The 27226-nt window shown below is 36.1% G+C and overlaps 1 protein-coding gene across 2 annotated transcripts in view; it reads right to left on the bottom strand.

The window, feature by feature from the left end:
* Positions 1–27226, bottom strand: part of BMPR2 (bone morphogenetic protein receptor type 2) — a 135228-nt gene that overhangs the window by 62431 nt on the left and 45571 nt on the right. For both annotated transcript variants that reach the window (XM_019726836.2, XM_074340314.1), the window contains 2 exons: positions 2362–2532; positions 1076–1246 (listed from right to left, as the gene is read on the bottom strand). In XM_019726836.2, coding sequence (XP_019582395.2) covers positions 1076–1246; positions 2362–2532 — 342 coding nt within the window. The remainder of the gene's footprint in view (positions 1–1075; positions 1247–2361; positions 2533–27226) is intronic.

Genomic DNA, 27226 nt, shown 5'->3' with positions numbered 1-27226 from the left:
TATTCATTTTCTTAATCCTATAATACAATACACCTATAGTTGTTTCAGAATTGTTTTGTCTACACTACTAAAAAAACAAACCTTCTAAAAAGAGTTCAGTATTTGTTCACGATTCTCCCCCCACATCTTACATCCCATCTCACCCAAAAGAGTATGTATACGTAATCAAATACTGTGTTTGTAAAATCCTTAGATTAGTTCTGTCTTTTTCCCTTAAGTGTGATTACGATATTTATATGAAATACAATTGGGCTCATTTATTTCAGTTTGCTTTTAGTTTTGGTTTTTTTCACTCCTTCCCAGCCTTATTTATTTAATTTTTCTTTCTGCATGTGTATAACAGGATCATGATTCCAAAAGTCAAAACTACATGCAAAAGGCTATATATATACTCAGTGGACTGTTGCTCCTTCCTATATCCTTTCCACTCCATTCCCTCTATGAATTATAAGGAATCAACTTCATTATTTTCTGGTTTATACTTTCTTTGATTTTTTTTAGATAAGTTTCCTTAACAAAAGATAGCACACTATATATGCTTTTTAGTTATCTAACATCACCTCTAGAAATCACTCCATATCAGTTCAGAGAGATCTTACTCATTTTTCTTCTTACAGCTGTATAGTTACTACTCCATTACATACATGTACTATAGTTTATTTCAATTAACTTCCTTTTCTTGGACATTTAGGTAGTTTCAAATAGTATGCAGTTACAAATAATACTGCAATGGATGCATATGTATTTTCATACTGTTGGAGGTGTAGCATCAAGATAAACTCCTATAACTGAAGTGCTGGATAAAAGAGTAAAAACAAGTGTAGTTTTCTTGGTATTGCCAAATTCCCCTCCATGGGGGTTGGAAAATATAGTATTTTGATTTACATTCACTTGGTAATATATGAATACCTTGCAAATCCTGGTGCACCTCTTTTGGATTTCAGGTGTTGGCTAGATGTAGTCTCATGATGCTGGAACTCTCCTTCTCATTCCTGCCAAACCTGAATGTTCTTATATTATTTTTAATTTTGCAAATCTTTGGAGAAAAAAATTACGAGTTACTTTAACTACTTACTGAGTGGTGTTGTATCTGGAGGTGGAAAATTCTCAGTGAAGTTGACATTACACAAGTCTGTGCTACAGCAGCAGAAGCGGTATGTTCCATTCTGAATTGAGGGAGGGGTGGTGGTTACTACACATTCTTCATAGTGACACTCCTGGGGATCTCCAATGTGAGACCAACATCCTACAAATTGATATGAATCTAAATAAATTAGGAGTCAATACTATAAACAAAACTAAAAGGAAAACAACAAACTAAGGAATAATTGCAATCTATGTGACAGAGAGTGTACACATAAGTTCTAACACATTTGCAAACCAATAGGAAATATACATTTTTTAAATAAAAGAAAAATGGCAAAGTATAAACAGGCATTTCATAGGGGAAAGAAGCCACAAACAAAATGTTTAACTTCATCATTAATAGAAGAATTATTATTAAAACAACAGTAAGATGTCATTTCTATATCTATGAAATTGTTCTAGGTTCAAAAAATAACATTATACAGTTGTAACAAGGATTCAGTAACACCCTCATACACTGCTGGAGGAAATGTAAGTGTATATAGCTCTTCTAGAAAGGCACATGGCAGTTTTTATGAAGAGACTTTAAAATATTCATGTTTTATAATCTAATAATTCTAACTTGAAGAATCTATTCCAAAGAAATAATCAGATAAAAACAAAGATTTATGTAAAAAAGATCTATACTGAAACATTATTTATTACAGTGAGAATCAGAAAACAACACACACAATGTTCAACAACAGACTAATGTGTAAGTAAATCATGATATGTATATACAACAAAATACTGTGCAGAGGATAAGAATGTTTTCAAAATATAATAAAGACATGGGGAAATGTTCATGATATAATTTAAAATAGAAAAAATTAGGTATAAAATTGTTTATACAGTATTACCCTAATTTTGGGAAAAAAAAGTACACACACCTATAAACACAGAGGTACATAGCAAACACATCTGAAGCGAATAAACTAATATAGTAAAAAGTTTTCAAGAGTATGGAATTGCAGACATTTCTTTTTCTTAGTTTCTGTATTTTCTAAACTTCATACAATAAGGATGCATTAGTAACATTACACTAAGAAAGATATTATTAACATAAGCTAAAAATCAATTACCCTTTACAAATTCGGTGTTTGTGGGTGATTATATAGATATTTTTAAATGTACGGTTTTCCAGGAGAAGGTTGTAATTTCCACCATGTCTTTTTTTAGATAAACTTCAGTTCCACGAAATACAAAGTTATTTCATGTAGAAAAAGTATTACTTGCCTTGTTTTACAAGATTTATGTCCCCTTTTGATTTCTCCCAGAGGCCATAGCAGGTGCTACCTTTTGAACATAGTATTGTTCCATTTTCATGAGAAATTCGACTCTCACCTATCCCAAGGTCTTGCTGATAAGGATCTTTAAACGCACATAGACGTTCTTGATTCTGAGAAGCTAAAATAAAAAAATAAAAGAATAACAAATTAATTTTACGATAATCTTTGTAAAACATTATTGATAAAATCTTAAGAGTTAATTTGAAAGGTATTGTAAATTTCCCTACTAAATCCCTAAAAAGGCTCAAATAAATTTGTGATTTTGTATTTATTCAGTAACTTCTTTCTCTTCATTAATTAATTTGTAACCTCCAAAAAAGAAGCAAACTTGAATATTCATTTCCCAAAAGCAATTCCCCTCTTACACAAATTATTCTTACCACTCTTTCTCCTATTAAATAATTTCATGTCCAAATAAAGAAGTAACATCATAAAAATGTCCATGCTCTAAATTATCAAACCTCCAAAACAAACTAACAAACATACAGGGCTAGATAATTTGGGGAAATTCTACAGTACTCACTTTTATTATATTTTACACTCAGTTGTACAAAGCTAAACACACATTAGGCCCCGTAAATTAAGGATGTCCTCATCCTTAGTGACTATAAGTGGATACATGGTTTCCTTTGGGGGGGATGGCAATGTTCTAAAATTAGATTGTGGTAATGGTTGCACAACTGTAAATTTACAAAAAAAAACTGTTCACTTAAAATGAGTGAATTTCATGGTAGATAAATTATATCGTAATAAACCTGTTTTTAAAAACTAAAGCTGTAAGTGGGGAAAAAGAAAATGACTTTCTGTTATAAAAATATCAATATAATGGCCAGAAGAAGAAATGCTCAATAATCCCTTATAGTACAGGGACAACCCAATGTATGAGGTGTGATCAAACAATACGGTGAATGTTTAAATAAAAAAATAATTATTATAGTAAAAGACACATTGTCATGAATCCCCCTCAAAATACCCCCTCTTGCTTCAAACACATCCCATTGTTCTTGCCACTTTCTGAAGCAGTTCTAGAAGTTCTGTTTCATGAATGTTTTTAGTTGTGCTGTTGTAGCTGCCTCGGTGTCCAGAATTGATTCAAAATGTTTAGCTTTCGTGGTCATTTTGACTTTGGGGAAGAGCCAAAAGTCACACGGTGCCAAGTCCAGTGAATAAGGTGGATGAGGACACACCGTAGTTTTTATTTGACAGAAATTGTCATACCAGAAGCAATGCGTAACACGTAGCCTTTCCATTGTGATCATAAAATACGGTGAATGCTGCTGAAAAATGCCATCCAATGGAAAGGATGGGGTCTTCAATACAGGAAGTGGGCTGTCAAACCTTAGTAACAGTATGTGACAAGTGTCAAGTTGTTCAATGTAGTCAGTCGGGTGTGAGCTACAGTTGAGAGAAGGTGTGTTTTAAGGTGTGCCATAAATCATGCATCACAAACAACACATTAACATGAAATTGGCAAACGGTTTCATCCTCCATCAGGACAATGCTCCATGTCACACATTGCTGCTGGTACGGCAATTTCTGTCAAATAAAAACACTACGGTGTGTCCTCATCCACCTTATTCAAAGGATCTGGCACCCTGCGACTTTTGGCTCTTCCCCAAAATCAAAATGACCATGAAAGGTAAACATTTTGAATCTATTCAGGACATCAAGGCAGCCACAACAGCACAGCTAAAGAGGCTCTCGAAAGACATTCACGAAAGAGGCTCCTAAAACTGCTTCAGAAAGTGGCAAGAACGATGGGATAAGAGTGTTCAAAGTGAGGAGGAGTATTTTGAGGGGGATTAATGATAATGTGTCTATTACCATAACAAATTTTTTTATTTAACCATTCACTGTATTTCTTGATTACACTGTGTACTTTCAATGTCAATCTTTCTCCGTATACATAATCTAATTTAACTAATTTTAAGAGAACATTTGCCACATACTTTTTCAACTAACAAATATTTACCAATATTGCTGAGAATAAGAAAGAAGTAAAAGGTTATCAAAAGCAACAGCTGATCTTTGTTTCTTAAAGTAGACTTTCCTAATGTGTTTGACTAGCCATAATAATCGTATAACATACTTGGTCAATATATTCCTCATGGGCTTCTGATTTATTTCTTCATTTTGGGTGTGTATCTTATTTACCGTGTTTCCCGGAAAATAAGACCTAACCAGACAATCAGCTCTAATGTGTCTTTTGGAGGAAAAATTAATATAAGACCGGGTCTTATTTTACTACAATATAAGACTGGGTCTTCAGGCGGCCTGGTAGCTCAGGCGGTTGGAGCTCCGAGCTCCTAACTCCGAAGGCTGTCGGTTGGATTCCCACATGGGCCAATGGGCTCTCAACCACAGGTTGCCGGTTCAACTCCTTGCATCCCACAAGGGATGGTGGGCTCCGCCCCCTGCAACTAAGTTTGAACACGGCACCTTGAGCTGAGCTGCCTCCCGGATGGCTCAGTTGGTTGGAGCCCGGGCTCTCAACCACAAGGTTGCCGGTTCGACTCCCTCAAGGGATGGTGGGCTGCACCCCCTGCAACTAGCAACGGCAACTGGACCTGGAGCTAAGCTGCATCCTCCACAACTAAGACTGAAAGGACAACAACTTGACTTGGGAAGAAAAAAAAAAACAAGTCCTGGAAGTACACACTGTTCCCCAATAAAGTCCTGTTCCCCTTCCCCAATAAAATCTTAAAAAAAAAAAAAAAAGAAAGAAAGAAAAAAGAATGGGTCTTATCTAACATAAGACCAGGTCTTATATTAATTTTTACTCCAAAAGATGGATTAGAGCTGATTGTCCAGCTAGGTCTTATTTTGGGGGAAACACGGTAGTATAGCTAATTCACTAGCCCCTTTGCACTGGAGATGATTTATTAAAATAATGTTTCTGAACCTACAAAACTAAGACCAAATTCTAGAGAAGAAATGAAAGAGCCAATAAATGTGTACCCAAAACCATTTAATACTCATAGACCTGTCATATTTATTATAACAGAAAGCACCTCACAGTATTGGGCTAGGTAGATAGCATGTTCACAAGTAGGTAATACAGATTTCTACTCCTCAAACATCTTATACATAGTCTGTTTGGACATAGTAATTACTGAATTCAGTAATCACAGATAATAATTACTGAAAAATAAATGTGACTTGATTTCTACAATTTAAAACCACTCCAGCTACTCTTCTAGACAGTATTTACTAATATCAATTAAATGGCCAGAAAATATAATATAGCCTATTTATAAAAACTAATTCTAGGATATTAGCCTAATTGTGATTATACCATTTTTTATCCCTGTTGGGGAATATTGGGGAACAGTGTGTGTCTCCAGGGCCCATCAGCTCCAAGTTGTTGTCCTTCAATCTAGTTGTGGAGGGCACAACTCAGCTCCAAGTGCAGTCGCTGTTTACAATCTTAGTTTCAGGGGGCACAGCCCACCATCCCATATGGGAATTGAACTGGCAACCTTGTTGTTGAGCGCTCATGCGCTAATCAACTGAGCCATCCGGCCACCCCTCCAGCAGCTCAGCGGCAGCTCGTTGTCTTTACTCTAGTTGCGGAGGGCGCAGCTCACTGGCCCATGTGGGAATTGAACGGGCAACCTGTTGTTCAGAGCTTGCGTTCCAACCACTGAGCCATCCACCTGCCCTGATTCTACCATATTTTTACCACATGTAATCACATATTCAAATTCCTTTAAAGAAAAAATTAATTATATTTACTACATTATCTTACATATTTAATACTAATATTTCCTTAGATTATGCCCTAATTTGCAAACTTTACCAATTAGAGATTAAAACCAAATCAATTTCTACATATAAAGTACATACAACACAAAGATTCATACTTCAAACATTCAAACTACAAACAAAAACAAAGTTTTGAATTATTCATAAATAATATAGGAAAAAACAGGATGAAACTAAGACTAAACTAAGAAACAGTATAGCCTAGCATTATATTGTCACAGATCACATACAGAGGACTGATCATTTACATGTAAGTGTTCTAAATTTGTCAACAGCTAGACAAAGTTTGATCAGTCAAGTATGGTCAATTAGCTCTTTTAAGGGACATTCTTAACCAGGTATAGTACTAAGACAAAAATCTTAAAAAAAAGTTGCTCTCCTCATTTTAAACAGGTGATATTTGGTTATAATAACACTAAAACAATTTTTATTAACATAACCACATTAAACTGGAAATAATCTCATCCAAACTGCTGACAGAGGCATCTTCATAAATGACAGGGCTGACTGTGGTTATTAAAATCTATTAGCTCCTTGATGCTCCTAGAATTAATCCAAACTCTTCAGTTCCCATAGAAGGCCCATAATAATCAAGACCAGACAGGGCTGCATGGTAACTTTTGTGGGCCTTAGGAACTTATGTTTTCATTGGCCCCTTCCTCCACCAAAAAAATTTAGAATTATATTTTACAACTGCATTGTAGAAAGACAATATATTAATATTAGATATTAAAACATGTCCTTCAATCTAAAATATTTCTTCCTCATTTTAAAATAAATTAAAACATTTTCATGGGCCTCCACAGTTACTGTGGGTCCCAGGCCCTGCGCCTTCTGTGCCTAATGGGTAAGTCGGCCCTGGGAACCAATCTACATTTTGCCGTTCATCCCACTCACCCATTCCCAGTTCCCACCATACTAATATGCCACAGCCTTTCCTGACCTTTACACATACATCATGTTCCTGCTATCCTGAATGCCATTTTTCCTATTTTTCACTGAAGTCTCTAGACTGTTAAATGATGTGCTTCACATCCCCAAAGCTCTCACATATCTGTTTTGACACTGTATAGCATTATATTGTCTGTTTCCAGGTATATCTCTCCCACCAAGCCAGAGGCTGACTTCACTTGTTCCTATAGCGAGATCAGGTTTATTTAACTCATTTTGTACAGCACCAATCCCCAACGCATTAAGGGAAGACAGTTTTCACATTTATTAGGTTGGTGCAAAACTGCAGTTTTTGCAATTATTTTTAACCTTTTAAACCGCAATTACTTTTGTACCAACCTAATGCATGGATTCTACTCAATATTGTATTCCCATTCAAAGATTACAAAATCTAGGTAACAATCACCTTATCCTTATACCACTCTACAATAAATGAAGTAAAAATAGTATGACTAGAGATGCATACTTGTTTGGGTGGTAGTTACATGACTATGCATTTGTCCAAACTCATAGGACTGTACATCAAAAAAGAGTAAATTTTAAAAATAATTAGGTACAATTATTGAATATGTATCAGTGGATTAATATATCAATTCATTGAATATATAATTGAATTTTTAAAAGAGACTTCTCTACCTTAGGAAAAACTAGAAAAGGGTAAATTAAAACCAACCTAAGCAGAAGAAAAGAAGTAATAAAAATTACGGCTGAAATCAATGAAAGTGAAAACAGGAAATCAATAGAAATAAGAAATCAACAAAGCCAAAAGCTGATTCTTCGAAAAGATCAATAAAATTGATAAGCCTCTAGCCAGGCTAACTAAGACACAAAGAGAGGACACAAATTACTAATATCAGAAATGAAAGAGGGGACATTGGTACAGAGCCTTGTGGACATTCAAAGGATACTATAGAAATACTGTGAAAATCTCTTTGTTCAAAAATGTGTTGACCTAAATGAAATGGACCAAATCCTTTAAAGATACCATCTGCCAAAACTCACACAAGAAAAAGATCATTTGAATAGGCCTATATCTATTGAAGAAATTGAATCAATAATTAATAACCTTCCAAAATAGAAAGCACCAGGCCTAGAAGGATTCACTGGCAAATTATATCAAACATTCAAAGTTAATTACTTCCTGAAAATTGACAGGGCAAAGCTTAAAAAAAATTAAGCCTATATAATAACCCTAGAATGTCAAAATCAAATCAAAGTTGAAAGTATTTCTATACTACATTTCAAAATATGTATCTTGGTAAGTAGAAATTTTATAGCTTTGGTCAAAACTTTTACCCTTCTCAAAAACAAGCTAAACTCCCTAAATTATAGCAAACTTTTGCTGTCTTGAGAAAGAAAAACATTATACATTTAACTGTTAAATGGAATTATAATTGGTTTCTTGGTGATCCTCCCAATAATCCTAGGAGATTATCATTTCAATTTTCACAAAGAAGAAAACTAAGTCATACATAGGGGTAAGGAAGTTATCCCAAATCACCCAGTTATTAAATATCAAGGTAAAGATTCAAACATATACATGTCTGATTCCAGAATGCCGGCCAATTAGATATTTGGTCAACTTAGAAAATTTTAAAATTTTATTTTGATTCTTTTTTCTTTCGAATTTCAATTTTTGAAATTTCACAGTTTACAATTGCAAAAAGCCAAAGATATAAAGAGTAATCATCTCTGGGTGGACAAGATTGAATTAATAACAATAACTTACAATAAATAAAAACAATTATAACAATATATACTGTAATAAAAGTTATGTGAATGTGCTCTCTCTCTCTCTCTGAAAATATCGTACTGTACTATGCTTACTCTTCTTGTGATCACGTGTGGTGATATGCCTACAAGATGAGAAGTGAGGTGAAGGGCGTAGGCATTGTGATGTAGCAGTAAGCTACTAGTGACCTTCTGACAATATGGCTACTAAGTGACTAACAGGCAGGTTGCATATACTACATGGATAACCTGGACTGGGGATGATTTACATCCTGGGTGGGATTGAGCTGGACCACGCAAGATTTTATCACGCTACTCAGAACAGCGTGCAATTTAAAACATACGAATTGTCATTTCTGAAATTTTCCATTTAATATTTTCAAACTGCAGTTGACTGCAGGTAACTGACACCACAGAAAGCAAAACCGTGGATTGGGGGAAGGGCTACTGTAATCAACAGAATTAAAGATGGCAGGTAGATTTTTGGAAATGAAGAGATTATGAAGTACTTACTAAAAAAAAAAACAACAAAAGAAAAAACTGACCACAGTATAAACTAAACTGAGATCCACAATTGGACTATGTCATTTCCTTGTTCGATTTTCATTTTCAAAATCCTTAGGATGGTGTATAAAGACCTGCACAATCTAGCAATTGCAAATCCCTCTAGTTTCATGCAGACAGCAGGCATACAGTATCATTCTCTTTCTCACGTGAGAGCCTTCATGCATTCTCTTCCCTTTACCTAGAATGCCTCATTTACTTAACTCCTATTCATATTAATATTTCTTCTTCGAAGATTCTTTCCCTAATCACCCTAGACCAGTGAGAGGGGAATCCCTATCCTATGCTCCATAACATTTTATATTTCACGCAATTTCTACACTTCTTATTACTTACAATATGCATGGGCTTATTCACCAAACTGTAAGCTATAAGAGCAGGGGTTGAGTTCTTGTTCACCACTATGTCTTCAGCACATTCAACATATGTTTGCTGAATAAGTGAATGACTGATGAGTTATCTTCCCCTATTTTTGGCCAAGGCCTGGAAGTATTATTTATTACCAGAACCCATCTTTTTTTTCAATGCAAAAAGGTAGGGCACACCAGTGAAACGAAACACTGTGTCCATGCAAAACCTAATATTAATATAATAGTAACTTTATTGACAATAGCCCCAAAATGGAAACAATCCAAATGTCCATAAACTGGTGACTGGATCAACAAAATGTAATATATCTATATAATACTACTGAGAAGTAAAAGGAATAAACTATGATACATGCAACAATATGGATGAATTTCAGTATCGTTGTGCTAAGTGTGAGACACTACACAGAACATACATGATTCCATTTATATAAAATACTAGAAAATACAAAGTAATCTGCAGAGCAGTGGTTGGCTGGTGCTAAGAGCAGAGGGCAAAACAGACCACAAAGGGGCAGGGGCACAAGGAATACTTGTTGTGTGATGAAAATGTTTTATCTGCTGGCTGTGGTGGGGGGTTTTCACAAGTATTATCAGTCATAAAAATGTATCAAATTGTACAGTTTAAACACATACAGTTTATACCTCAACTAAGTCCATTTTTAAAAAGGCAGGAACACAGCATAAAGCTGAACAAGAACAGGACAACACAGTACAGAGGAACTTTCATGCATGTTGTGAACAAATGATACATGCAGATGTTTAACTGAGTCACAGAATCTTGTGCCGAACCTATAATCCTCTTAAAAGTAGGTTCTAGAAATGAATATAAATTTTCCCTTAAGTTTTGTTGGCAGGAATTTTTTTAAGACCTTCACTGTTTCTCTAAACAACTTAAGAGTCACATAACACCCATTTTTCAGTAGCTGTAATACATTTATCTGTACTGGAGAAGTCTAAATGCCTTATCTTTACCCTGGAACAAAGTTCAGGGACTAATTCTGGGTATGCTGTGTGTTAGGCTTCTGTTTATCTAAGTGTCAAAATGAACTATCTAAAATAAACAACACAGGAACCTTGCAGTAATGGGGCAAATAACTGAGTAACTGAAGCAACAGTATCCCTTTCCTAGAACACAAGTTTCTTAGGATAAACACAACTGAGATTTCAGAGTATCACTACAATTCTATTATGAAATTTACAAAGGACAGAGTGTCTTAACCTAATAGAAATGTCCCTATAAAATTGGGTGTAAACTCAAATTTTTAAATTCAATTATAATATATCAGGCAGGGAAGTTCCTTATTTTTCTAATCCTTTGAAAAATGAAATAATTATCCCTTAATTTATATATTTCTACATCCAGATTACAACAGATTAAACTGTCTTTCTGCTGAGCATTCCCATAATGTCAAAGAGAGAGCAGAGTGGGAAGAAGATTACAATCTTCATAAAGTGCCTCTTTAGGATGTTTCTGAATTTGATCCGATGTCCCTGAAACCTCCCTAGGGTTGAGTGATTCACTGGGAGAACTCACAGGACTCGGTATATCATTGTGCTCATGACTATAATTATTACAGCAAAATAACACAAACCAAAATCAGCAAAGGGAAAAGCCATATGTAGCTATGTCCAGAGAAAACCAAGTACAAGCTTCCAAGAGTTTTCTCCCCATGGAGTCACACAGGATGCACTTAATTCCTCCAACAGTACATTGTGACAACCCGTGTGAAATGCTGTCTAACCAAGGAAGTTTATTAGAGACTCGGTGTCCAAAGTTTTTAATGGGGAGCTGGTCATATAGGTATCCTCTGCCTAACACATACCAAAATTCCAGACTCTCAGAAGAAAAGGAGATGTTTGACATAAACCATATTGTTTATATAAACAGTTTAGGCATAGTAAACAACTCTTATTGGTTATGAAACGGTAGGAACACTCCCAAAATCCAATTTCTCAGATGCCAGTCAAAGACCAATCTTGCAAGCAGATCTTTCTAAGGGTAGAAAACTGCTGTGTTAACTCTATTTGTAGAGATGCCTAAAAAGAAAGGCAACCAAAAGCTGATTAAAACACACACAAATACACATATACTCTCAACAATTTTGAGCTGACAAAATATATCAGATAATCCAAGCTCTCCCAAACAGCAATGAGATACATCGTTCTCCCCTAATTCACAGCAACAATAAACCATAGAAAAGCCCAGAAGTCAGGCCCAAGCCTCCAAGAGGCTTACATATCTTGGGGCCTGCTACAAGCAGTCACTGAAGTGTCAGTCAAATATTTATTAAATGCCTTTTATAAGCCAGGCACTGTTCTAAATCTGGAGACATGGTGGGAATAAGACACAGTTCACATATATATAACATAATAGACAGTGCACCGAGTCTCAAAGTTCTTACATTCTAGTAATAGAAAGAGACAAGTTATAAAACTGAGCGGGGAACTGAGTGAGTCTCCACAGTGTCATCCTGGTATGCAGATTATTTTGAGCTGAAAACAATTAAACCTAACAAACTCAAGAAGAGTTTGTTAACTCCCTCTTTCCTTCTTAAAGAGTCACATAAAAAAACCTGTTTCGGGAAAGGAAACTTTAAAAATTACTAGAAATTAAAAACTATTGTAAAAAAGATAAAAACAAATTATTGTGCATACTTAATTATGTAGAATTCTCTCACCTGTGTATTAATTTTCAAGTTTAAAATTCTTTATATAAATTATGTTTGTGTATCTTAAAGGTTATTTATAAAAAAGACTGAGACACTATCTTGAAGTATTTGGTGATGGAATGTAGCAAGGATGTCACATTTATTTTTAAATATGTCTAATTCACTAAAAAAGTTATTTGGTTTGTTTTTTTTAAATATTAAAAGCATAAGTTACACTTCTAAATGGAGAGTTAATTCTAAGGGTAAAGAGGGCGAATAAAAGAATGGATTGCTTGATCCAAAGTTATATTGATCACATTTCTAGTGCTCTAAAAATACACTGACAACCTCCACAAAAACATTTCTACTCAAATGAGTCTCACACAGAACACACTAACTAAAGTTACACACTAACAAAAATCATGATAAAATTACATATATAAACATAAACACAAAAAACAACCCAGGCAAGCATGTGGAACAAATGGAATTCTCACACAATGCTGGTAAAAATGGAAAACAGTACAACCACCTTAGAAAAGTTGGGCAGTTTCTTATAAAAGTAAACATATAGTAACCATGCTACTCAGTAATTTCCCTTCTAAGTACTCCATGAAATGAAAACATATGTTCACACAAAGACTAGTATACAAGATATTCATTCATAGCAGCATTATTCACAATAACCTAAAAAATACTACTCAACAATAAAAAGGAATGAACTACAGATAATGCAACATGGGCAACTTTTAAAAAACATATGCTAATGAAATGAGTCAGACAAAACACTACACACTGTACAATTTTACATACACACACACACACACACACAATAAAACATGGTATAATGGGGGAAACACTGAACTGTGAATCAAAAAAAGAACAGGTCTTCCTAATGCTATAATGGAACGTAGGTTTGTTTTGTTAAAAAGCAAAAAGCAGGGCCGGTAGTTCAGGTGGTTAGAGCTCCATGCTCCTAATTCCGAAGGATGCCGGTTCGATTCCCACATGGGCCAGTGGGCTCTCAACCACAAGGTTGCCGGTTCAACTCCTCGAGTCCTGCAAGGGATGGTGGGCAGTGCCCCCTGCAACTAAGATTGAACACAGCACCTTGAGCTGAGTTGCCTCCCGGATGGCTCAGTTGGTTGGAGCACAGGCTGTCAACCACAAGGTTGCCGGTTCGATTCCTCGACTCCCGCAAGGGACGGTGGGCAGTGCCCCCTGCAACTAAAAATTGAACATGGCACCTTAAGCTGAGCTGCCACTGAGCTCCCAGATGGCTCAGTTGGTTGGAATGAGTCCTCTCAACCACAAGGTTGACGGTTCGACTCCAGCAAGGGATGGTGGGCTGTGCCCCCTGCAACTAGAAAAAAACGGCAACTGGACCTAGAGCTGAGCTGCAGGGCGCCCTCCACAACTAAGACTGAAAGGACAACAACTTGAAGCTGAACGGCACCCTCCACAACTAAGATTGAAAGGACAACAACTTGACTTGGAAAAAAGGCCTGCAAGCACACACTGTTCCCCAATAAAGTCCTGTTCCCCTTCCCCAATAAAATCTTAAAAAAAAAAAAAAAAAGCAAAAAGCAAAACTTATATAATGTTACTCTATCCAGGTTTTCTTTTTAGTTTATTTTACCATCACACTAAATTTCCAGAGATTTGATGTATTTGCTTCTTTTTTAAAAAATGTTATTAGTTGTATTTGCTTCCTTTTTAAAATTTTTATTAGTCTCCCCCTCCCACACTTTATAAAGACTACTTTTTAGAGCAGTTTTAGGTTGACAGCAAAATTGAGAGGAAGGTACGGAGATGCCCCACATACCTGCTGTCCCCACAATGTGTAGCCTCCCCCTATTACCAGCATCCTCAGCGGAGTGGGACATTGTTACAAGTGATGACCTGACACATCACAGTCACCCAAAGTCTACAGTAAACCTGGTGCACATTCTACGGGTTTAGACAGACATATAATTAATGACATGTATTCATCATTATACTATCACACAGAGTATTTTCACCACCTTGAAATGTTGGCTTCTACTTTATTCTATTTTCTCCTTGCCCGACTTTTTAAAACTATTTTATTTTACTGTTTTTACTATAATCCATCTGTCATTTACTTGTCTGTATGATATGAAATGAAACTTTTTAAACTTTTACTTAAAAGCAAACTAATTTTTCCATTGCCATATATTAAATAATCTTATCTTCACCACAAAAACAAACAAACAAGCAAATCTGCCTCCAAAAAAAAAAAAAAAACCAACCATAAGTCTTCTGGTCCTATCTCTGTCACCAATCAGGTTACAAAGTTACTTGAAATAAAATACGTAATTTCTCCAGGTTTCACTCTAAAAATAAAAATATCTGCTAAATTAAGCTTTCTGTAAAATATATAACACAATATCTAGGATTATATAATTCTAAAAATTTATTCAAGCATACAAGTCATATGTGCCCCAAAAATCTATTTCAAAAGTAAACTTTCTAAAAATATATACATAATGAGACACTTTGCCTCTATTTTAGGAATCTAAGTTCAACCTTACTGAGGAAAAACTTTCCTGAAAATTATTTAGCAAGATGTTAAGGCAATAACCCATTTTTCTTATTTGAAAGATTAAAATTTTGCTGAGCAAAGTTAAATATTATTGCAAATAAAATAACAGCAAAAATCTAGACTGATTAAAAAAAGTATATGAACATAGAATAATAGTGTACTTCTTTCACTAAAGCAGTCAAGTTCTCAACCAGGGGTAATTTTATCCCCCAGGGGACATCTGGCAATGCTTGGAGACGACTTTAGTTATCACAACTGCCGGTGGTCATGCCACTGTATCTGTGGGCAGAGGCCAGGGATGCTGCCAAAAATTTTACAATGCACAGACAGTTCACCCTACACGCAAAAAATTATCTGGCCCAAGATAGCAATAGCGCCAAGGTGAGGGTGAGTGAGAGAGTGAGAGTGAGAGTGAGAGTGAGAGTGAGAGTGAGAGTGAGAGTGAGAGAGAGACAGAGAGAGAGAGCGCGCTGCTCTAAGGGTATTACAATGCAATACATCTATCAACAGTAGAAATATCTCCTGTTTGGAAATACAAGTAAACACAAAGGCATAGTCTTTCTCGCACCAATCTTGAAAAATCTTTTTATGTGATACATCCAGGAAATTACAACAGTATCCACTGGGATGGCTATAATGAAAATAAAAAACAATAAAAAGTGTTGACAGGGATGTAGAGAAATTGGAACGCTCATATATATTGCTGGTGGAAATATAAAATAGCACAACTGCTTTCAGTCTGGCAGATCCTCAAAAGGTTAACTCTATGTTTAACCTTTTGTAATTGTTCATAGCAATTGCTATTGCCCAGCAATTACTCTCCTAGCCATATATCCAAGAGAACTGAAAACATATATCCACATAAAAAATTGTACATGAATGTTCAAAATAGCATTAGTCATAGGGGAAAAAACTTGGAAATGACCTAAATCTTCATCAACTGATGGATAAATAAAACGTGATATACCCATACAACAGATTTTTGGACAATAAAAAAACAAAAAACAAATATATGGTGATGGAAGGAGAACTGACTCTGGGTGGTGCACACACAATGAATGGGATTTATAGATGATGTAATACAGAATTGTACACCTGAAATCTATGTAACTGTCATGCAGGGCGGCCTGCGGGGTCTCTGCTCCCGCTCCCCACATAAGAACGCAGGATATGGCGAGACCAAAAAGGAACACCCACGGAGCCATAGATAAGGGAGTCATACCATTATATTCTCTCTGGTAGCCAGGCAAAACACACGCAGTAGTAGCCACATGATCCGCAGTCTGCCATTCACTTCTCTGCCTGTCAACCAACCAACCAATTAACACAGCCCTGCAGTTACATCAGTAGCCAATTGGCTAATCGGTTACAGCTGATGGCCAACCAATCACAGTTGATGGTCATTCACTACCCGAACCAGCACCTCCCCAGGCGAGGCCGAGAGCCTGGAAACTGCTCTCTGGGACTCTGTCCCCACAGTAACTTTACTAACAATTGTCATCCCAATAAACTTTAATTGAAAAAAAAAATGAAGTACTCATATGGTCTCTCAAAGGACCCCAAATAGCCAAAATAATCCTGAGAAAGAAAAACAAAGCTGGAAGCCTCAAACTTCCTTATTACAAACTATTGCAAAGCTACAGTAATCAAAACAGTACGGTGCTGGCATAAGATAGATATATAGACCAAAAAGACAGAATAGAGAGCCCAGAAATAAACCTTCACATATGTTGTCAAATGATCTTGAGCAAGTCATGCCAAGACTACACATGGGGAAAGAGGAGTGTCCTCAATAAATGGTGCTGGGATAACTGATTCTCCAAATGCAAAAAAAAAAGGAGTTGGACCCTTCCTTATCTTACACCATATACAAAAATTAACTCAAAATGGATTAAAGACCTAAACATTAAGGCTTGAAACTATAAAACTCCTAAAAGAAAACAAAGGGGGAAAGATTTGTAACATTCGATTTGTCAGTGATTTCATACATATGACATAAAAGAACAGGCAACAAAAGAAAGTATTGACAAATGAGACCACATCAAACTAAAACTTCTGCCCAGCAAAGGAAACCATCAGAAGTGAAAAGGCATAAGAGAAACAGAATGGGAGAAAATATTTGCAAATCACATATCTGATAAAGGTTAATATCCAAAATGTAAAGAATTCCTACAACTCAACAACAACAACAAAAACCCCAAATAACCCAATTTAAAAATGAGACAAGTATTTGAATAGACATTTTTCCAAAAAAGATATACAAATGACCAACAGCATTTGAAAAGATGATCAACATCACTAATCATCAGGGAGATAAAGATGAAAACCACAAGACATCACCTCACACCCAGTATCAATAATACCAATAATAACAATAAGTGTAACCAAGGATTTGGAGAAATTGGAACTTGGGAATTGTTGGTAGGAATGTAAAATGGTATATCACTATGAAAAACAGCATGAACTTCATCAAAATTAAAAACTTTCATGCTTCAAAGTACACCACCCAGAAAGTGAAAAGACAATTCACAGCATGAGAAAAAAAATTGCAAATTATGTACCTCATAAAGGACTACTATCCAGAATATGAAAAGAACTCTATGAATATGACCCAGCAATTCCACTCCTAGGTATATACCCAAGAGATATAAAAATATATGTTCACATAAAACCTCATACATGAATATTCATGACCACATTATTCATAACAATCAAAAAGTATAAACAACCTAAATGCCCATCAATTAATGAATGGAAAAACAATATGTGATACATTCATAATGAAATATTAGGCAATAAAAACAAATGTTACTAATACATGCTACATGATGGATGAACCTTGAAAACCTTATGCTAACTGAAAGAAGCCAGACGCAAAGGTCATATATTCTATGATTACATTTATATGAAATGTTCAGAATAAGCAAATTCTTAGAGGCAGAAAGTAGATTAATGGTTGCCAGGGGCTGGGGAAGGAACAAATGAAGAACTATGGCAAATGAGTATGGAACTTCTTTCTTGGGGTGATAAAAATGCTCTTAAATTGTGGTGACAGCTGAACAACTCTGTGAATATGCTAAAATCAACTGAATTCTGCATTTAAATGGGTGAATTATAAGGTATGTAAAATATTTCTCATAAAGCTGTTACAGAAAATAATGTTACATGTGAATAGAATCTGTAATATACAACAAATTAAAATTTATTTGCAACAATTGAAAATAAAAGAGGAAATTACATGAACAATCAGTTGAAATTCCTGAAGAGGTAAATTTAAGGCTTTTGAGGGAAGCCCCAAAAGAGATATTAATTTACTAAAAAGAAGAATTCTCCATTTGGATAATATAGGAAAGCATGGAAATAAGAAAAAGCAAACTGAGTGAAGCACAATTCCTACTACAAGATAAAATATTTTGCAAGGGCTAGTAAAGAATTCTATAGTCATGTTCTTTACAAAATTGCCAGGTTCAACAAAGCCAATTCAGGCTGAGAATATTTTTAGTACAACTGGAGAAACTGTACAAAAAGAATACACCATTTTCTAGGAATAGGACCACAAATAAGTTAGAATTACAAAATATTACTTGGAAAGAATCAGAGAAATCAAATTTTCCATAAAAAAGCAAGAATTCATGCTTCATGAAACATCTCTAATAAACGATCTATTATACTTAACTGTTTTCAGGAGCTTGCTAATTCAAAAGATAGGCCATGCACTGTTGCAAATCACAAGGCCAAGAAGCAAATGAGATCTCTTTATCAAGATAAAATAGATTTTTCATGAAAATGGCCAACTTCTTATCACTATTACCAATGATGTGCCATTTTATAGTTAACTTACAATAGTGGAAGAAATGTTTTTTGAGTCATAACCTAGAACACACATACAAGAACATATAAGTGAAACAAAAACTTCATGAAACAATACTTGTTTTTATACTATGTGCAATGTACTGATAATTTCTATTTGTTTGTTGTTTGTTGTTGTTGTTGTTTCACAGCCCACAGATAAATCAGAAGCTCAGAGACAAAACTCTCCCAAACCACAATAAAAGTAGAGCTCAGTATAAATTTTATCTTTTTTAATGAAAGCACAGTTGTTAACATGGATTCATATTGTTCCCAACACATTGGCTAGGTTCATTGCAACTGATTTTGCACTTACACTCTTTGGCGCGGTAGCTGTATTTTGTTATTCAATTACAGTTGACTCCCATCCCAGTGCTCATTGCTAAAGAACTTGGTGAGGCAGGTAAGGGTGTGGGGAGTGATCTTCCATTCCCTGCACACAGACAATGCTGACACATATGCCCAAACACAGGCTGGATGATGGACTAGCACTGGTACTTCTTTCAATTAATTTGTACATATCTGCTGTCTATGATCATAGCTATAAAATCTGTGTAACTATGTCTACAAATGTTCCTGAGAATGACTGCAACTAGTTATCAGTTTGGGAAATACAAGTTCACTTATAAATAATTTCTCTCACTTATATTTTCTCCCTATTTGCAACATCTTCCCTCTGTCTCTAGATTACTTTTCCTCAGAAAATGATAAATTTTAGCCTTTGATAAAATTCAATGATTTATTCTAACAGGAAAAGAAATATTAACAACAATTGAAATGCCAAGACATTCATTAAGGGTAGGCCCAGACCCTACAGTAGAAAACCTTAGGACCTAAGCCATCCCACTCAGGAGAATGTTACCACAAGAGCATCTCTGCTATTCCCTTCCAGAGCTGCTTCCTGTTCTCTGCTCTACCACAACCATAGAACTAGACAATGCCTGTCATGAAATGAGCTTTAGACTTAATCTGCTCCAGGGGTTCTAAATCTAAAAGCTTCAAATTGTGACTCAGGTGAATATGTACTTTTTTTAATGGGAAATGCCCATAACTTTCATCTCAGAGGAGAAATTGTGGAGGCATGGCAGATACTGTAAGGAAACCCAATGGATATCTTATCATCTAGCAAAGCTGTCTGCTGTCCAGCAACCACACCATTTCCTCAGGGAAAAGAACTAAGACTTTCATCCAGTTAAAACCACTGCAACTTCCTCGAAGAACATTTATTAGGTAGAACATACAATATCAATAAAGTTGACCATGAAACACACAAAAAAGAAGCAGCAATTCAGGCTAGAGATAGTTCATCTAAAAGACAAAAGTACTGGGACGGCCAGATGGCTCAACTGGTTAGAGCGTGAGCTCTGAATAACAGGGTCGCCGGTTCAATTTCCCACATGGGATGGTGGGCTGCGCCCCCTGCAACTAAAGACTGAAAACGGTGACTGGACTTGGAGCTGAGCTGTGCCCTCCACAGCTAAACTGAAGGACAACGACTTGGAGCTGATGGGACCTGGAGAAACACACGGTTCTCCAATATTCCCCAATAAAACTTTTTTTTAAAAAAATTAAGTAAGTAAGTAAATAAAATATGAAAGCATTGTTCATAATACAGATTACTGGATGCACCAGTTGAAAGGCAATTTGTCTGACTTATAACGCCGCCATTATTGAAAAGACCAGTCTCTCACTTGCCAGGAATTTAGGCAAGTCCAAAGACATTACTGGATTTTGACAAGAACTTTAGGCAACTCTGTTCAAAAGACTAGATTTTTTAATAATTCAGAGTTACCTTCAATCCTATTAAATTTCTTCACTGCCATTAAAGATATTGATGTGGATGACTATTAGTTTCCTAAGGCTAGCATAACAAATTACTACAAACCGAGTAACTTAAAGCAATGCAAATTTACTGTATCACACTTCTGGAGGCAAGAAGTCCTAAATCAAGGTGTGGGCAGGGCCATGCTCCCTCTGAAACCCGTAGAGGAGAATCCTGCTCTGGCTCTTCTAACTTCCAGCCAGCAGTCCTTAGGTGTTCCATGACTTGTACGTGACATCACTCTAATCTCTGCCTCTGTGATCACACTGCATTCCCTCTGTGTGATTCCATCTTCACTTTTTCTTATAAGGACACCAGAGCCATATTGGATTTGGGCCCACACTGATTCAGTTAGACCTCACCTTAACTTGAATGATTACTTCAGCAAAGACCCTATTTCCAAATAAGGTCACATTCACAGGTACCAGGGGTTAGGACTTCAAAATGCCTTTTTGGAGATACAATTCAACCCACAATAATAACTATCTACTAAAATTATCATCCACAAGTTTAATTCTATTTGTAATTAGATGTTTATACGCCCGTTTTCCTACAAGGATTACAACATAAGATTGTATAATTCTGCATGCAGTGATCACTATCCCTATCCCTAGCACATTCATGCCCTTTATAAGACAGTAACCAGAATTAAAAAGGAAAAATTACCCAATTTTCTAAAAGGTTCCTAAATTAATGAATATTTTAAGAGTAAGTAGAAGCTTATCTATACATCTTTAATGTAAGCAAACTGTGCTCCAACAAAACATCTTAAAAGAGTGACTTTCAAATCCAATTCAATGGATATTTTTTAGCCCTAACTTCCATTAATTGCCCCTAAGACATTTGTATTAATAACCACACATTCCTCCTTGACTTTTAACCTGAATTTTAAATCTAAATTTTCTTACGTCTGGCCACTTTAGTCTATTTTTCAAGCTCCTCTACCACCTCTGTGGACTTCCTAAATGTTGGTCATCTCCAGGGTTCTACTCTGAACTCTTTTTCTATTCACTTTACACTCCATACCTTGAACAACTCACTAGCTTCAAATACCAGCTGTTCACTAATGACTACAAATCTCAAACTGAAACCTTTTTCCTGAGCTCCAGATTAGTATATCAAACAACTGTCCAGGTATTTTAACTTGATAATCCTCAACCATCTCACATTCAAAATTTCCCAAAATGAATTCATCATTTACCGTCTCTCTCCATTTTCTAACCTGTTCTTCCTCTTGCAAATGGAGGAGGGGATGGCCTGTGGGGAGGTAAGAGGGAGGATGGTAACTGAGAAGTAGTACAGTGTTAAGATTAAGAGCACAGGATTTGGAGCCAGATGGTATGGATTTAAATCTTGGCCCCAGAGTTACAAGTTGTGTGATCTTGTGGTTTTAGCAATATGTTTCTAAAAGCAAAAGTTAAGCCAACTTTTATAATATGATATCACTAGTCTCTACCTGTCTATTCTCTCATCTTCCCCCTGAAATTCTCATCTTCTTGAAACATTATTACTCAATCCAGAGATGTTCATGTTACCTACTCCTCATGATTTCACTTCCACCAGGAACCACCTTCACCATCTAAATGACAATTCCAATGAAAATTACATTACCAATAGCCATATAGAGCCTGATGTTCTAATAAAAAATGAAATTTACACATAAACCTTGCTTTGGTCCAATCTAGCAAAGCCACACTGGAACACCCTAGACAGCTGCTACCTTACCAGCTGGCAGATGGCTATAATTTCAGCCTCGCTGCGCAATGGAATACGGTCAGGTCAAACTTCAAAGCAGCAAAGTACACAGAACAGTTAAGAATCACTTTATCACTTTAGTTTAAGAAAAAACAGATCTGCTGCCTTTGGTGTGTTTTTAATTACGGTGAAAACTTGCAAAGCAAATGCCAAAACTGTATGATAAAATGACTTTGAATACTTTAAGATTAGAATCTGAGAAACAGAACAGATGTACACATCTGCTGCACATTAGATAACATTTAATCTAGGATCATGTTAGATTTAAAATTATAAAAATCACAAAACGAATAGTCAACATAGACTACAATTACAGAAAGAATGAGAGAGGCCATGACTTATACTCAATTCATAATTATTTATGGTGATGCAATGTTTTTCCGTCTCAGCACTTCTGGCCTTTGGGCCAGATAATTCTTTGTTGTGGGGTTGTCCTGTGCACTGCAGAATGTTTGGCAGCACCCCTGGCTTCTATCCAGTAAATGCTAGTAGCATCCTCTAGTTGTTACAACCAAAAATGTCTCCAAATATTGCCAAATGTCCCGGTACAAAAATCACCCCTGGTTTAGTAATACTGTGCTAATAAAATGAAACATCATGATATAGAATAACCTAAAATAACCAACAGGAAATAAGTCATTACCTGATGTTAGGTATTACTTTCCACTTATCTGTGAATTTGGGGAACATTTGTGATCTGAAAATTGACAGTCTTTTAAACTATAAAATGACAACAAATCCTAACATAATTTTCTGACTGCATGAACACTTAACAAGAACACTTAACAAGCCATCTCTTCCTGAAAGGAAGTGGAAGGAAACTAAAATTTGCATTGTAAAATCTACTATGTTGTATTGCATCATGCTAGTTATTTTATATAATTTATTATCTTTAATGACAAAAACCCTGCAGTGATAAATATATATAATACTTATATATAAATAGAATACTTCTGAAAGGATATTAAGAAACTCATAACAATGGTTGTCTTGAAATATGAAGACGAAGAATGAGGACCTGGATCAGAACTAGCAGTCATAATTAGTTTTAGGCACCTATCTGACTTAAATAACACACCATCAATCTCATTCTATAATGCAATTAACTTAGCAATCAGTCAACAGCTCTTGAAAATCTACATATCCAAAGTCCAAGGAATACAAAAATAGGAAACAGTCCTCTCAAGAAATGTATAATATAATGTGAAAGACAATCATGTAAACAATAAATCATAAAATAAAAAGAATTAAAGAATTCTTTCAACAAATACTGAATACTGCTATGGACTGAGGTAAATCCTCTCAAAATTCAGGGTAACCCCCATTGTAACTGTATCTGGAGATCGGCCTTTTAGAATGGATTGTTACAGGAGGTCATAAAGGTAGGATTCTAATCCAATAGCACTGGTGGACTTAAAAGAAGAGGAAGAGAGAGAGAGATTTCTCTCTCTTTCCACACACACATACCAAAGAAAGACCATGGGGGCTCGCGGTGAGAAGGCAGCTGTCCTCAAGTCAGGAAGAGACCCCGCACCAGAACCTGACCTGCTAGTACTCCATCTCGGACTTTTACCCTCCAGAACTGAGAGGAAAATAAGTTTCTTTTGTTTAAGCCACCCAGTCTATGGTTTTTGTTATGGCAGCCTAAGCAGATTAATACAAATACCTACTGCGTCAGATACTACATTAGGGATCAAGTTAAAAAGATACTCATCCTGAGTTCAAGAAAAAAAATCTGCTTTCAAGGCATTCCACGGCCTAATAGGTGAGAGAAACAAAGTACAATGTGATAAATGCTCTACTGGAAGCAAAAAAAAAAAAAAAAAATTAAACAAGACAAGCCTAACACTGCCTTATCCCTCTAGGGAATGTCAAGGACTATTTTCAGATGTCCACACCACAAAAATGTACTGTGAACTGAATTAGGACAGATAAGTAAGGATTCACAAGGCAGACCAGGAGAGAAGGAAATTCCAAGCAGGGGAAAATTCCAAAAGTAAAAGCTTGGAGAGAAATGTTAAGTTCCAGTAACCATAAATAATACTTCAGTGTGGCTGGAATGTAGAGTGGGGAAGAGAGAGTAGTAGGAAATGATGCTGAAAATGTAAGCAGGAACCAGATGATGGATGTGCCATGATAAGGAGTTTGAACTTCATTTTGTGGGCCACAGGGAACCACTGAAGAATTTTAAGCAGTGGGAATAAAATGAACAGATTTGTATTTCAGAAAAGTACTCTGGCAGAGTATGAAAAAGAGATTGGGGGACGGAGAGAAGAGCAGCATTGTACCAGTTAGAAAGCTATCACAATAATCCAAAGAGAAAATGATAAAGGGAAGAACAGAGAGAAATAAGGAGAAAGGAATGGATTAAAGAAATACTCATGGGGTCAAATGGAACTAACACAGACCCTGAAGTCACAAAAATTTTAACATTTAACCTTATAACAGTTAGTCTCTTTGAATTTTAGTTCCCTCACAGGTATAATGGGAAGTTTTTAAATTCCTCAAGGGTTATTGTAATAGTTACAAAAACAATTTCTGAATGCTACATATGCTCTAGCTGTTTCTAGATAATGTTAATTTCCTTAGAAATGATAAGATTACCTTGGTATCTAGTTGGATGCTCTGGTGGAAACAGGCATAGAAGTTAAGAGAATAACCCAAGATCACCCTTGTATTTCTGGCCTAGGCAACAGGGTAAATAGTCGTGTCAATAACTTATTCAGGAAATAAAGGAAGAACCGTTTCGGAAGGAAACATGCCATGACAGAAGTAAATAAAATGCTTTGGGCACATGCAAAAACTTCTACTAGCTAGAGGCATGAGGAAAGATGGAAGATTTGTGATGGACCTAAAAAGGCCAAGTAAGATATCAAGAAGTACAAAGGCATTCAAGAACATTATGAAAAGAACCACAGGATAGGAACTATAAATTGCTATGTCCTAATGAAAAATAGTGAGTTAGTGAATGTGAGTGTCTGTGCATGCACGAGCTAGGGAAAATGTAACCGGAAATGGTAAGGTTAGTGAGGAAGAATGTTATACTCTGTCCTCTAAACTTTGGTCTGCAGATAGGAGGCTGCTACAGTTCTTGGACATGTAAAATGTGACACTGCAATTATACCTGGGGAAGATGAGACTGCTCAAAGTATGGAAGAACTGTAGTAGGAATAAACAGGAGATGGGTGAAACAATAAAAGATTATTTCTGGGGCCGGCCCAGTGGCTCAGGCGGTTGGAGCTCCGTGCTCCTAACTCCGAAGGCTGCCGGTTCGATTCCCTCATGGGCCAGTGGGTTCTCAACCACAAGGTTGCCAGCTCAACTCCTCGAGTCCCGCTAGGGATAGTGGGCTCCACCCCCTGCAACTAAGATTGAACACGGCACCTTGAGCTGAGCTGCCTCCCAGATGGCTCAGTTGATTGGAGCGCATCCTCTCAATCACAAGATTGCCAGTTCAATTCCTCGAGTTCTGCAAGGGATGGTGGGCTGTGCCCCCTGCAACTAGCAACAGCAACTGGAGCTGAGCTGCACCCTCCACAACTAAGACTGAAAGGACAACAACTTGACTTGGAAAAAATATATATATTACACCTGTCAATACTGTTTTGGGAATAGAGACACCTTTGCTAACAGTCCCTAAACTATCATGTGGTGCTCATATTTTTGTTAACTTTCTTGCTAATATCTAGCTCCTTGTATTTATTATTTTTAACAATATACAAACTTCACTGATGATCAGATACTGGAAATGGCATCTTAACTCTGTAATGAGTACCTCAAATTAGCTACAGAATAAGATAAATAGCAGCTGTCATTCACAAGTTTCTTTGAAAGTGATTTATGCTTTTTGAAGTGAGCTTAAGAAAAACATTCAATAAACCTTAAAATGACAGTACATGTTATTTACTGTACCTTTCAAATTCTGGAGTTCTTTTCCTCACCCCACTCCACATGCATAAAAATATCAAGTTACCCCTGCTTCTGCTTTCCTAACACTTATGAATTTTTAAACAAAAAATTTTAACTTCAACAGCTAAAAGTATTTTGAAAAGGAAGGGTTTATTAGGCCATTGCCAACCAAAAAACGAAAACCAGTCTTGAGGCATGGAATCTAAATCACCAACAGTATGGCTAGGTAGCAAAGACAATGTATCTGCCATCCCTGAGTTTTGCAAGCAGTTTTATACATTGAGTGAGGAAGTGGGAGATGTAAGACATTTTGAAAGGATTTACATTAGCTATAGACAAAGGGAATTGGAGACGATGAAGTGGGGCTATTTCTGGGGTAGGTGCAGCAGAGTCCACAAGGAAGAAGTTTCTGCTCCTATGGATTAGCTGTGAGCAGCAAATTGGAAAGTTCATGTGTGAATAAGGAGAGGAGGCTCCTGGGTTCTGTGGAGTCTGGTTAGTCTCTCTTTTGGATAAATGGAAATAGCCAACTGGAAATTAATCCTAAATTCCAACAGATATATAGGAATGTAAGCAGTCTTTTGTCAGAGCTGGTCCACAGCTATTAATAGGTTGACTGTTCTATCTCTTTCACTCTCTGACCACTGCAATTTTAATTTAGAACATCTCAGATTTTTTTTCACTATACTGTTCTTAGTGGAACAGTCTTTGGTGGCAGGGGTAGGTGGCAAGGAAGTGCAAGTTTCTTATCTGTGGCTGAACTCTGGTGCTACTCAACCCTCTACCTCCAAATACCTAAACTTATTCTTTTCTGAGACCTCTCAGTCTTAAATCACAAAAACAAAACAAAACAAAAACTTATTTAAAACCTTGTTAAAAGGGGG

The sequence above is a fragment of the Rhinolophus sinicus genome, linkage group LG01 (assembly GCF_036562045.2).
Source record: "Rhinolophus sinicus isolate RSC01 linkage group LG01, ASM3656204v1, whole genome shotgun sequence".
NCBI lineage: Eukaryota > Metazoa > Chordata > Mammalia > Chiroptera > Rhinolophidae > Rhinolophus > Rhinolophus sinicus.
This window is presented reverse-complemented; position numbering and strand designations above follow the sequence as displayed.